Source organism: Dreissena polymorpha, chromosome 2 (genome assembly GCF_020536995.1).
Source record: "Dreissena polymorpha isolate Duluth1 chromosome 2, UMN_Dpol_1.0, whole genome shotgun sequence".
Taxonomy (NCBI): Eukaryota; Metazoa; Mollusca; class Bivalvia; order Myida; family Dreissenidae; genus Dreissena; species Dreissena polymorpha.
Genome location: NC_068356.1, coordinates 150,522,820 through 150,538,387, shown reverse-complemented (window position 1 = coordinate 150,538,387; position 15,568 = coordinate 150,522,820). Strand labels below are relative to the sequence as shown.

Here is a 15,568-nt window from a genome sequence, read left to right as displayed (position 1 = left end):
AAAGATTGGGGTCTGATGATAACGTGGGTTTATACACTTTTTTGCTGTATTAAGGGAGTTAGTTTCGTTGACTATCTTCTTTTAATACACTAAACATATAATTTAATTCAGGATTTTTGTGTACACGATTTTAACGAATCTCGGATCATGCGTCAGTGATGATTAAAACTCGGATCATGCACGCCTCTCGTTTAACATAAGAACGCATGATAAAACTGTAAGGCATTAATCTTAAGAAACAGAAACGAAAACCAAACAACTTTTTGACACTGATAAAATCCCCCTTTTACAAACTAGAGCTCTCCGCGAAAATGAACTATTTAATTATATTACCGCTTCACTTAACACACGGATAATCGAAGACGTAGTTCAAGAATTCTCAGAGTTAGTTTATAGCCATAATACAAGTTTTAAAACCCATTTTCGGTCAGCCGATAAACTGTGCCGATTCTCGCACGACACAACAAAAAATGCAAATTGGTTCAATAAAGAATGTTAATATGATGAAATAAATATTTTTTTAAAGTCTGCGATAGAAAAAATTTTTAAGGACATTCGAGGTAAAACTATAATACCGGTAAAAGAAATGAAGAGCCCGCGCTAATTTTAAAAAGGGACTATTTGAACATAAACAATATCGCTAAAACTAATCCGCGCTCCTTCTGGAAATCAATTTGTATAGCAAAAATAGTTTATCCGGCTTATTCGCTTACAAACGACCATCTTTATAAACACTTCAGTGAGCTGTCATAATCTGAAAACAATAATGAATACAAGAATATAAATACCACCGACATGTTTGAAAATCTGTTTGACGTCAGATATTAGTTTTTTGACCATAAGGTTACACACAAAAATAGACAAACAACAACATCATCCCCGGTGAACCTGGAATTGTATAAAATGTCATTGGCCATACTGTAAAACGATAAACAAACTGACAAAGATGTAAACAAATAGCATCCCCGATGACCCATGAAGCGCTCTAAGAAATTCAAAGGATAGTGTGGTTTACAAAACGAAAACACAGCACTAAGTGATAACAACGCGACTTTTAAGGTAGGCAATGCTTCAGTGGCTCTCACTGACAGATGGTTAAAGTATGGGTTGTGATATATGATGATGATGTCTTAGCGTGTTGATCTCGTATGTGCTTTTAGCAGGTCATACACGATAAACGCATATTGTTCACAAGCACTAATTGATAAATACAAAAGACGTCATGGGTGTCATTACTTGCTAATGTTCTTATACTTGTTTTTACAAATATTTTCTAAATTTTAGCTTCACAGGTGGTGATACTGCTACTTGGGTTTTGTTATATACCATATACACGATCAAAGAAATCTAGATATGACTAGATCGTGGAATCGGATGTAAAATTGGAAAATAGTATATCAGTTGTCGTTGGTAAATCAAAATAAGTGTATACGATTTAATGAACAAAGCAACATTGCTTTTACTGTGCACGATACGATTTGAGGATTTTATAAAGTAATTAGACGTTTCGAATTCAAATTAAAGTTGCAATATCAGAACAAATTTGTAATTTAGTGTCCAAAACGTAGGCCATGTGATTTCGTAATTAATTATCTACCCAATTGTTACTTTGTCAACACTTTATACTAGATATCACATGCAAATATTTGTGTTTTGTTTCACGCGTGCGTTCATACTTTATCAATTTACTGGGAGGTTATTTGTTCTTTGATTTCAAACTTTGGTCTGTTGTTTTTGTCTTGATTGTCATCTTTGCAATTTTGACGAGATTTAAATTACGGCGGTAATCGTTGAACTTGTTGCTATTGTATGCTGACTCATTTACCTTTACAATCGTTTACTTAAAGTTGCTTTGAGACCATCCACAAAAGTTTCTATAGCAATCATTTTTAAACCGCCATTTTTATATTTGTGTATAATTGGATCACGTTTAATCCTGTCAGGTTTGTCATTCCATAAAACTTTCAACAGAAAAGTTTTTTAGTGTTTTCATTTCATTTCAATCTGATCTTTCTTAAACTGTTAATGGGTTTATAGGGTTGGGTAATTCAGGTGTTTTGATTACTGTGATTTTCCCTATCAGTAAATGATTTCATTTTCTCGATTTATGTTTACCGTTTTAAAAGTCTTGAAGTTTATGCCATATATCATGTGTGCAGCCGTTAAATTAGTAATGCTGTATATTGTTATTCCAAGTATCGTTCGTCAATTTTCTGTCAATTTAGTTGATACATACTAACAACTTAAACAAATAATTGGTCAATAGTGAGGAGAGAATGTCTTACGGGTCTTACTATGGCGACAAGATCATACACTTCTAACCTGGCAAACTAAGGGTAAAAACAACTGAACCTGTCCAGTGTTACAATTGGATATACTATATGACAATTTTTTTCAAGTTGACCGCTTTTGCCTAGGTTCTACCATATTCTACCATATACGGTGTGCAAATAATGGTGTTTGTGCAATACAGTTGCAAACACTTAAAACGGTGTAGCCAATGAATTACATGCAATCATTTAAACGTAAAGTGTCCGGTCATTTTTTAAATGACAATGCAATACGGTTCCTTCATTTTAAATACTGGATATCTAGATTTAAACATATCTACAAAACTATTGTCTGTAAAATTATTTAAATTTTACATTAAAAGGATGTTGTACTGAAAAAGGCAACACACACACAGAGGCATGCGTGTATACGTGTTAAATTATTGAATTAATGCCATCATAATTCATCACAAATTCATAGACGAAATATTACTCTATGATAATACCATTCTGTATTTTCACCGTGTCAAAAACATTTTATTTGCATTAAAATACATTCTTTTTTACATCTTTGAAGACAGGTTGTGAGGCCCTTAATACGGGGAATTTTACGACACGCGGAAATTGTTTTCAGAAAAACATGATAGCATGTTAATTTCTACTTTGAAATAGAAAATTAATTAAATATTCTTCTAATCAAATAAATTCGATGAAGTAATCGTGTTTAAATGTATTTAACTGAAGTATGTACTCGGTTACTCTGTTGAACGATGAAAGTGCATGTGCAGGTTTACAACTCATCGTAGAAGCTAAAATAAGGATCTGAGACAAACTGGTAAACAAGTCGTTTTTTATTTCAGAGAAAGATAAGACATTATGGTCGAAAAAGCTGGAGCCATCAAATGGTGACTTCGTTTACCATTCATGATTTATTAACACTATTGTTTTTATGATTTATTCACAATTGGTTCAGTTAAACAACCAATAATACAAAAGTCGGCGAAAAATAAAACCTGCATGTACACTTTTTGAAAGAATTTTTTTTATTTTGTAAGCAAAGCTTGGGTGAAACAAGAAATTATATTTAAACGAAATATTATTTTTGCGACCTGAGTGTATCACACACTTGAGATTTGATAAAAGTTTCATAGAGGCATATAGTGTGTTTGTTTTTTTACAAACGTTTGAAAGGACATGTTCAGGACAATTTTAAGAAGCGAAATCAGATTATATATATAAATAAATAAATATATATATATATATATATATATATATATATATATATATATATATATATATATATATATATATATATATATATATATATATATATATATATATATATATATGAATCGCGCCATGAGAAAACCAGCACAAATGACATCGACGACGTCATTGACAAATCGTCATTTTCATTACGTCATAATTTTCTGCAAAAAATTGATTTGCATCTGTGCGTGATATATTTGTGTACACGTGTGTTTGATTTCGTTTGAAAGTTAAGGTAGCGCACCCCTAATGGGCACATATCCAAATATAATTAAATTAATTATTTTCCTAATCAGCATCTTTTCACTGAACTACATGCACATTTGTAGGTAGGCTTTCCATGCTTTTTAAAAAAATATACCGATTTTTTTCAAAACCACCTTCACGCTCGGCTTTTGTCCAGTTTATTTTCACCCCTGGAGTATATAAAAGTTCCATAATTATTTCAAATTTCCAAATATGGGCATGCAGTTGGTGTGTACAGATGCAGTAAAGGTGTTTAAAGTTTAAACAAGTTGAAATAAGTATTCTTTTACAGACATTTATTTTTTACAAATTTTTATCTATGGAATAGCGCCATGAAATGTAAGTGATTTCAGCCAAGTAAAAATTGGGTCGGTTAAAAACAAAGTGTCATAAAATTCAAAATAGTATCATTTAAGTTATATTTTAAACTTTGTTTTTATAGAAACACAATATACAGCAAAAATACCAAGAAATAAACAGATTTACCGTTTACTTTTTGAAACAAAAATAAAAATGCAACATGCATCATTCGTATTTTCAGCAGTAAATTACCCAATTTAGCCATAACATTGTTGTAATTTTAAAAATTGAAGGATGTGCATGCAATTTTCAACATATTTAACAATAAACATAGCTTATATGCTATATTAAATCAAATTACGTTAGAAAAGAAATAAAAAGAAAGAAATCAGTAGAGGTGCGCTACCTTAAGAACTTTGGAATGAATGCCGACCTTGAGGTAAGAGCCTTAACACTGTATAGATTTATTAATATTATGTATTCGCACACTCGTCACTGACTACACTTTTTTCACATTATTTATTTAAACCTGACGTACAAACACGTCACGTATTGTTTTGCGCTGGATCGGTGAATGAAAGAAACTTTGGTTCAGTGTTTTTTATTGCAATTTTGGGGTCGATATTCGGCCCCATTCCCCTAAAAAAGTGTATATATTTTTCCCCCATTAAAAAAAAAATCCCCACCAGAAGAAAATTTTATTTTATTCTTTTTTTTTTTTAGAAAGAACTGTTTCTTAATTATGACAAATATATCTCAAATTTATTTCATGAATAACTATCAAAGTATATAACTATAATTTATATGATTTTTAATTATTATAAAGTGTTATATTAAATTAGATTAGTTTTTTCCAAATCAGTGGACTTTTCACATAAATTGCATTTTTCTCCCAAAATGGCCAGGAAAAGGCCTGATGTATCTATATTGTGTCAATAATTGTTGATAAAAACATTCTAATTTGGTCCATTTTATTGATAAAAAATGCTCAAATAAGCCATTTAATAAAAAAAAAATCAATTCAACTCAAAATGGCTAAGAAAACTGAGACTGTGCATGAAGGCTGAACTGTCTGAAACTTATGTTGAAAAAAAGCATTAATATATTTTAGAAAAAGGACAGAGACATTCTGCTGTGAATATAATCTTCATTCAAACATGTGTATTCATATAATAAATATCATTAATATAAAAGAGTGAATTTTTAATTTTCCCCTTTTCCTAAAAAACGACGCATTTTTTCCACTTTGGACGGGCCCGCCGCCATTCCCCTATAAGTGAAAAAAAACACTGTGGTTGGTCGTAGAATAATGTCAAAGAATAACTAGACTAGATCTATTACGATATTTTGAAAACATTATTTATTGTGTTATATGTGTTGTCCTTTGAAAATTGTATGTAAGTTTATCTCATATTTAAAGCTTCTTAAATGTGTGTTAACAATAATATTTATAAAAAAAAGCATATGACTTCTAGCCATAGTAATTCAAATCTTAAGTTTAAGTAGCAATAATGGGCAAATTAATACTCAGTTAGATATATTTGCAACATACCGTATGGAAATATTTAGATAGTACAATACATCATAACTATAATCAGAGCGTATAGCGCAGTCGGTAAAGCAGTAGGCTTAAAACTATTTTGATTAATCTAAGCATTGGTTCGAATCGTGGAAATTCCTACATTTTTTTTGTGTTAGTATGTGCATGCTGTAAAATACAATTATTATTAAATCGCCACTTCATTGTTGCTTGAAATATACTGATATATATAAATTATTACTTGATTAACGTGTATAAATACGTGTTTAAATATTTCAGGATTTTGATCATCTTAGAACACTTTGGTCGTACCCCGGCGAGAACACCCGTTGTCATGGCGAAGACATGCAGCGACGGTGAAGAAACCCCTTTGTGTTTATTGAAGAGCCCAGGTTTCCTCTTATCAAACACTAACCGTCCAGTGCAGCTGCTCGCTCCTGGATTGTCTGCAGCACGGCGCGACTTGCGTGATAATGTGCGACCTCTTTTGTTAGAAAGGCATCGCTTGTTAGACAGAATGCGACATTTGTACTGTTCTAACGGTGCTAAGGGTTTATTTAACCAGCAATTGTTAATGTATTATGGATTCTGTACGTATGTTTATGTAACAAAAATATATAAACATTCCGATTTCATTTAAATTATCAAACAAACTACGGTATTTATTTTCGTGAAGAAAAACATCCATTAATATTTACACATTATATGGCATAACCAAACAGTAATATATTTACGTCATCGGTATCAACAACAACATCATGGAACTTAAAAATACTCGAAAATAAAATGAAATATGACGCGGCGTCAAAATTACGACGTAATGACGCTCTTTCAAGCGTCACATGGGTTAACGAAAATGTAAATTAGTTTAGGTTATAGTTGACACAGTATGACATTTTATACATATATAAAACCGGAAAAGAACGTAGATACCGAAAGTGAAAAAAGTGAAAATCGAAAATTTTGTCATTTGTGCTGGTTTTTTCATGGCGCGATACATATATATATATATATATATATATATATATATATATATATATATATATATATATATATATATATATATATATATATATATATATACTACGCAAGGTTAAATTCAGTAACGTCGATGCGTTTATTTTGTCTGCATTTAAAAGCGAATGTTTTGTTTTACAAAGTTGAAAAATTATTCAACATGTGATACGAATATCAAGTAAGTGTCTTTGTGAATTTGCAATTAATAAAAAGCCCGAAAATCTTTTTTATTTCAGATCGTCGGAAGAAGTCTAGTATACTTACACTCCTACCTCATATTCTCTTTTTTGTTGTTGGAACAAATAATCGTAGGTATAATAAAAATGTAACAATATTGAAATTACTGAAAGCTTTGTTAGAGTTTCGACTTATTGGTCTTCATAACCAATTAAAACACTGAACCCTGTTTTGTATACACTAGATATACAATGATTTATAATTAACTATTCACTTGATACCAAATTATAAATATTGTAAGATATTTTTATAAACAGAAAGTAAAAATTCGACAGCCATGTATGTTTTTGCATGAAACTAAATTTTTTATATAAACACATCAATATTTTATCTCTTTTAGCGTGTACTGATGTTGATGTTGATGAAAGTTGAATTAAGCTATATAGCTTTTGTTCGGCTTTTACAATCTTTCGCTAAGAAAGGATAAGGACAATTTTAAGTAAAATATACATGTTTGTAGAATTATAAAAAAAGTAAACTTTTGCTTATTCGCTAAGCCTAGCCGTGTAAACCGTTTTTTCAAATCGAATGCCTTATATAATATAAGAACACAGCAGTCATTGAAAGTTGTGTAATAGTTTTGATGTATTGTTCTTTATAACCGTCTTCAGACAAATATTTACCTACAATGATTCATAATGTACTATTCACTTGCGACTTTATTATAAGGAGATGAAAGCTGAACTTACAGATTCTGGGCGGCACCCGAGACTGAACACAGAATTACCCGGATTATCTTGTAGATTAGTGAAACATTTCTGTAATATAATAACGACATGGGTGAGAAAAGTGAGGATATTGTGATGAAACGACAGCCATACAAAAATCCCATTTTAAAACGTGTACAGAGACTTTCTTTAACCACAAAAACATATACAAAGATGATTCGTGAGTACAAGCTGTTTACATTTTACTGTATCGATTATATTTGGGAATCTTAAACAAGATGATTTAAAACATATCAAACTTTCTTTTAAAAAAAAATATATACACAAACAAATCTAGTAAAGGACTGCATAGCAACATTTCAGTTGTGCCAAAATGCATATTTACTTAGTAACGCTATCAAACAATTTTTTTTTATAAAAAACAAAAATATTGAGTGAAGGGGGCCGAAACGTTATAGCAACGCAAATAATAGAAAATCTTACAGGAACTTTACAAGAAATGTAACGCTCTGTTGTATAGAATTAATATGAAAAAAGCGGAGCGTTGCTGCCAATGAATATAAGTGTTATTCATAATTTATATAGTTTTTTTAGATAACAATTAAACTGAAGGCAATTAGTGATGATTTCCGAAAATCTAGTTTTAACAACACGAAGTGATGTAGCGTAACACGGTCTTTGTAAATTTCGTTACATTTATCAATTTATCTACGTTTCTTAAGTTTGCGAACATTTCTGAAGTCTCCTAAATCCATGTAAATAATGATGCATTTACTGGAAGCACTTCACAAAAAGTATTTAACTGCCAGAGGCGATTTCATTATTATTATTACGTGCATCTGAAAATGGCTGTTTGCTGCAGACCTTACAACGCTTTATTCTAAACTTCAAGAACAATCTGAAAACGTCGCCTGAACTGTAGAGCAAACTCTGAATGATGAATTTTAATAGAGCCCATGAACACGAACAACATAAAGAAATAACAAAAGGCAGTTATATATAACATGGTGCATCATTAAGTACATGCGCTAGTGAATACAGTCATTTGTTTATGCGTACACTGCCATCCTTTTCAAATGAACGTTTGGCTGAAAGCGGCACTAGTAATAAGATATTATTATTAAGTCGGGACAGCACAATCCCTTACGATACAAAGCACGGTTTCTCTTTTCGGAAACGAAAGTCATTCTCACCCGAAAGCTTTCAATGCACTTCCATTCATTTTCTCAGTTGCCTGAGTAGGATTTCTTTTATTAAAAATAAATATAAATTCAGTTTAAGTGTGCGTCATTTCAGGTTCATTATAGAAATTCATAGAAAGAACAAAATAAATCAAAAGCTATTAATGTAAGATGTTTAGTTACAAGCCAGGAATTGTATTATATTCACCAATCGATGTTGTTTTCAAATATATTACATTAAAGAAAAAAAACTTAAGCCTTAAAATCCCCCCATTAACACATTTAACTCAGGCAATCGCTCATGAAAATATGATTGTTCTCCCTGTACTTAGTCAATATTTTTCAGTATTACCATGGAAACATAAAATATCATCTATACCTCTTCGATTCCACAGAAAACGGTCGTGTGGCACTCAGAGAGAGTGGTGACGTTGCTACACGTGAAACACTCGAGTGCTACTGTGGTATGAAGCAGACTTAAGAACCCTGAAATGAAACGTAATTCCAAGGGACTATTTTCATATGGCCAGTTGGCTTTGTGTACATGCATATGACATTATGAGACGTTCTGATACCCGGGCCCTATGTTTGCCTAAAAGAAGGTTGTACTAAAAAGAAACAGTTGTTGGGAAACACTCTTAAACAACCTGTAAGACAACCTGTATCAATTCAGAAAGCATACATAGTCACTGAATTGAAATCCGTTCTTAGTACTGACCTCAGTATCTATATGACTATTTCTTAGAGTGCTCTGCACTTTTGAAGTGCAATACTAATTGTATAAGATAAAGTCCAACAAGAACACAATAATACAAATGAGCCGGGCTCTATGAAAAGGGGGTTTAATACATGTGCGTAAAGTGCCGTCCCAGATTAGATTAGTCTATGCAGTCCGCACAAGCAGGGACGACACTTACCGCTTTTATGATATTTTTCGTTTAAAGAAAGTCTCTCCATAGCAAAAATCAAGTTTTGGCGGAAAGAATAGTCGATGATTGGCCTGTGCGGACTGTCCAGGCTAATCTGGGACGACACTTTACGCACATGCATTAAACCCCTTTTCACAGGGCAAGACTCACCTTGTAAGAGTTACGCCCTGTCACCATACGTTTACACCATATCTGACTTCAGAACCTCGTCATTAAATAACAATTGCCAATCAAAATATTGCGTCTTTTATGTACTTGTTACATATGAATGTATCAAGTTACATGATGATATGTCACAAATAGTATCTCTGTATCAAATTTTGTTATTACAACAAACGTACTGCAAGGCTGTCTTATGCATTGATCCCTTTTCCAACTAATCATCTTTCTACACTTGACTGTCCATAATATTTTTACAAATTAACCGGCTTTGAATATTTACCTGAGGTATACTACATGGATTCTATTAAAGTGAGTCCAACAATAAAGTTAAGTCTCTAAGTGCTGGTGATGATAACGATACAGTGTACAATGTTCATGATTGTCATGTTGGCCACATGTAGTGAACCTCTGGTAAATATTCAAAGCCGGTTAATTTGTAAAAATATTAAGTTTTTTCGAGGGACTGTTACACTGATGTTGGTGTGACCTGTAGTATTAACTAACTGGATTTCTGGCCCCACACTCAGTTAATAACAGTTTTCACGGATTTCGCATCTCCAAATGAGCATTTGCCCGCAATAGGAGCATCGTATCTGACGACAAGCGTATTTAAAAATGTGTCTGGTTTACTATATCTTGTTTAAAATTAATGTAGTTGACATCTCTATGATCATTATTACTCTGTATTTAATGATTTTTTTTTATATCTGGATTGCATGTTATTACATTGTATACTTTTCCGAAAGAACTGCACTGATCTTAATCGATTCGAGTAGTCATTAGACTTTTGAGTATCGACACCTTGTTTTTTGAACATATAAGAGTTTATTTGTAGACTTGTAAGAGTACTTCGAATGTCTTGCTGCATAATCCCATGTTCCTTTAGGTTAGTGTCAATTAATAACGACACATTTTCTGTAATTTTTCTATGGTACATTCCGTCTGACCTTTTTTACATTCCACTAAGTTGAGTCAGCATGTATTGGTATCTCAATAATTGAACTAACGGCAAATAATAAATGGGCGGGAAAACTTTGCATCTTTCTGAAGCCCAAAGTTATCGAATCCATGCACACATTGGTCTAAAGAGCATGTTTCAAGTGAGCAAGTGTCCTTTTTGTGAATTGCTTTTATCCTAAAAAACGAATTAAATAGCCATGTCCAGAAACCGGTTCATAATTTAAACTCTTTCTTAAAGCCGAACCTCGTTCTACTGGTGCAAAAAACAGAGATACCATTTGTGATTTCCTGTTTATTTACAAGCTAGGGCGACAACGATTTATGTGCCACTCCGTTTAAACGTATTCACAATAAACTAACTTTCGCCTACGCAGACCATCTTTTTTTCATAAAACAAATCGACCAAAGTATTTAGCATCATTTTATCGTGCTGAACTTTTCCCGGCAATCATTTCAGAAAACATTAAATGTTTTGCGATAAAAGTATTTATTTACATATGACGTATTATGATTAACTTCGTGTTACAAAACCTGACAATTGATGTACAAAGAGGTTGCTTAGGAATTGCGTCACCCGACACATTAATTTTGGGAGCACTTGGAGAAAGGTTGAAAAGACAAACGTTTAGGATCTGTTAATAGTTTGATATTTATAAGATGATGACATCATCAGCCGACTTAAAAATTTACCCCCTGATCATCCGTTTACATTCTGCTCAGTATCAGCCATAGCACATTGGCTTATATTCTACACAGGCACCCATTTATGAACCTGGATGGAGAGGACAAAGCGTGGGATATATTGTTTGAAAACATCCAGTGTTCTGAGCGGAATCGAACCACGGACTTTCCGATGCTAGACCACCACCATACTTTTAGACCATTGTCATCACACTAGCGTAACACTGATCTAGCCTCCTCTCTGTGTAAACTACTTTCTCTGTACAGCAAATCTGATGATTCATGTCAAATTAAAATAATAATCAGGGTATCATTCGGCAGCAAGTAATGACGTGTTATTATGTCTACTAAGATGGTCATGCTGAAAATGAGGGTCCATGTTCAATGTGTACTCATAACATATTATTCCACTCAACTAATCTACATGAAAGTGTTCTTTTGCACACTGTTGTCACACTCTTTGTGTTTTATAAACAATATTGATGCCTAGTACTCACTGTGTATCCGTGCTTAGGATTTATATATACATATGCTGTACAATGCTAACTTTGTATTACACGTATAAACTTACTATGTTTACTTAACCTTTTTTTGGAACAGTAACTAATTTACATACAATGCAAATACATAAATAAATACATACATAAATAAATAAAGTCGGATACAATTTGCTGATGATATGTCTGTCCTCTTTAGTATTACATATATTCCCTTAATGTTAAGCTGTGATGATTGCCATTTTGAATAAATCATATAAATCAAAAGTTCTTGAACCCTTTAAGTTTGAACAAAGACCGGTCAAGCCTCGGAATGTAAAAGCATTGTTATTATACCAGGGTCCTATGTTGCTCTCAACAGTACTTTGTGATAAAAGTGACAAAGCTGTTGGTCTCAACACTGCAATTTTATTTTTGTATTCGATTCATCATTTCTACCGTAAGAAACACGTCATGGCACTGCATTAACGTTATTTTAAGGATGTTAGGTTACTCATTGGGATCAATCGAATTTCCTCGCGAAGCAATTTGGTTAGGTCGTCCTACTAGTCACAATACAACTAGGGGGTTCTATATTTAATAATACAATAATACATTATTACAGTTTATGTATTTGAAACAATGCTAAAAAATTATAGAAATGCCGATATAAATTATTATTATCGTGAAATATAAATGTGATTTATAATAAAGCATTTCAACTAAATAAAATATTATCAACTAAATACAAGAGATATGATTAACCATGTTACAGATGTATAAAAACCTTTGTTTCCACTAACCCGATTGACCCTGGTTTTTTGTGCCGACACTAATTTTTCTTATTTTCTTATCGTAATCAAAGTATGCGACCTTTTCGCTATATTCGATTAAATTTACTAAATAAACTTTAAACATACAAAAGACAATAAGAAAAATAATGGTACAAATAATTGGGAAGATTTTTGAATTTCATTGCATAGTTTTGTTAATGTGGGGGATCGTAAAAAAAAGTTAGCGGGAAAAAACACACCGACGAAAATGTTAATCCGACAGACATACCCTAATGATTTGGCGATGTAATGGAAATAAATGACATTTTTTGCCCGAAATATTATCTATTTATTAACGCAAACGTGAACTGTGAACAATAATAATTTTCTAACCAGTTATTTGTCCGTTGAATATAGCTACTTGCTTTTAATTAAAACGTTGGTGAAAATATAGTGGAAAATATATTAAAATGGATTGATTTTTTTTTTATTGGTACATATCACATTAATTTTGTTATTTTTTTTAAATTAAAGTAATTTAATTATTGTGTGATTACATGACGAAAAATTTAATTGACGTATCATGTAAATAACGTCAACAATTAATGAAATTTAAGTTGATTGCAATATGATGACATATTTCAAAGTTGTGACACCTCCTGTTAACATGGAATATGGTGAAAAGTTAGTGTATCTGGAGGTCATGCGTTGATACGTAGGGAAGGTCGTGTTTTTTTCCATGTCAATACGTTGAGTATTCACACGAAAACTGATCAAATGTTTTGGCTCGTCCAGATAAAAGAATGGACACATGTGAGCATACAAGTTGGGCAACTCATGCATTTAAACAGAATTATAGTCACATATTCAAATTGAAGTCTGGTCATGTATTGTCATAGAAGTACGGTCACAAATTTACTTATACAATGTGTAAAATATTTAAATTGATATATGGTTATACATTAGTATAAGTAAAAGTTTGGTAAGACATTTCCATGCTGTCTGTTCACGCATATACATAGACGTGTGGTAATGTTTAGAGATTTAATAGGTCATGATCTCACATTGACGATAAGTCGCATTTTCAAGTAGATTTATGCTCACGTTTGCACATAGGAGTTCGGTAATGTATTAACATATACGTTCGGTAACGTATTCTAAAAGAAGTTTTTCACGTTTTCAATAGACATTTGAGATTGAATTAAGATAACACCGCTAGTTTGGTTACACATTCTTATAGAAGTTCTGTCCATCTAAATTTGATATATTTTTTAATTTAAGTCATGTATTTTGTAACACATTAGATCGCGTATTCTAATTTAATAATTCATGTACATTATGCCTTGTTTTGTGCACTGTTTTGTTACTCGCCTTAAGTAAAGGCCCAGCAGATATAAACCCAACTTTCTTTCGCCCGATAATGCTTATGGAGTTTCACTTTTCCTACATTTACGTTAAAAATGTGGCAAGTTTTCTAACACATTTGGTAATGCGGTCACCTGGTCATACGATATAAAACCTTTTTTTTTTTAAATTAAACTGCTGTTCTCACAACTTCTTACGTCCCCACTACTAAAAATAAAAACACCATATAGTAGAACGTACAAGTAACTGGCGATACACAACTAATATAGTAGAACGTACAAGTAACTTGCGATACACAACTAATATAGTAGAACGTACAAGTAACTGGCGATACACAACTAATTTAAAGCACTTCAGATACACATATAGTTTTGTTTACATATTGTCGTGTTCGATTTACACAAGACTTCGATTGAAACAACATTATGATGAACACTGTGTATAGTTTACCTGCGAACAAACACACATGTCCCATTTTGAAACACATTACATCCGTTTATACTATGAACACGTATCGTTCGGGGCTAGTTTTGAACGAATTCATTGCTCCTGGACTTAAAAACTCGAGAGATAACACATCTCCTTATCTGTACGTCCATAAATAATTTTAGAAATACGTTATAAAATTTAGTTAAACTGTAGTTCCCATACCGTCTGTACAAGAAGATTAAACACATTGTATACAGTGATACAAGAGAGTTGTGTGAAAAAAGGGAAGCGTACGTTTTGGTTTAAACTAAATTTAGATATGGATGAAGATATTTATTATAGTTAAGACGTACTAGATGATTTCTTATGTTGGTCGTTACTTTGTTAATGAGTTCAAAGGTTGTGAATTGACAATTCATGTCCGTAGAGTGTCGCCTCATGATCAATACATGTGCGTACAGTGACGTCCAAGTGATCAATACATATGCGTAGAGCGTCTTCCCATGACCAATACATGTGTGCATTTTGTCTTCCCATGTTCAAAACATATGCGTAGAGTGTCATCCTGTGATTAATACATTTGCGTAGAGTGTCATCCAATAATCAATACATGTGCGTAAAGTGTCGTCCAATTATCAATACATATGCGTAGAGCGTCGTCCCATGACAAATACATGTACCCAGAGTGTCGGCCTATGAACAATATATGTGCCTAGAGTGTCGTCTAATGATCAATGCATGCCCGTAGAGTGTCGCCTCATGATCAATACATGTGCGTAGAGTGTCGTCCATGTAATCAATACATGTGCGTAGAGTGTCGTCCCATGATCAATACATGTGCGTACAGTGTCGTCCAATTATCAATACATATGCGTAGAGCGTCGTCCCGTGACCAATACATGTGCCCAGAGTGTTGTCCTATAACCAATATATGTGCATAGAGTGTCGTCTTATGATCAATGCATGTCCGTAGAGTGTCGCCTCATGATCAATACACGCGCGTAGAGTGTCGTCCCATGATCAATACATATGCGTAGAGCGTCGTCCCATGACCAATACAGTTGT

General features: G+C 32.6%; 1 protein-coding gene across 1 annotated transcript in view; it reads right to left on the bottom strand.

The window, feature by feature from the left end:
* LOC127869428 (coadhesin-like) overlaps positions 1-14,647 on the bottom strand; it is a 30,699-nt gene extending 16,052 nt beyond the window's left edge. The window contains exons 1-3 of the mRNA XM_052412007.1: positions 14,525-14,647; positions 9,108-9,214; positions 7,569-7,637 (exon numbers count right to left, since the gene is read on the bottom strand). Coding sequence (XP_052267967.1) covers positions 7,569-7,637; positions 9,108-9,214; positions 14,525-14,561 — 213 coding nt within the window. The 5' untranslated portion in view covers positions 14,562-14,647. The remainder of the gene's footprint in view (positions 1-7,568; positions 7,638-9,107; positions 9,215-14,524) is intronic.
* Positions 14,648-15,568: the final 921 nt, after the last annotated feature.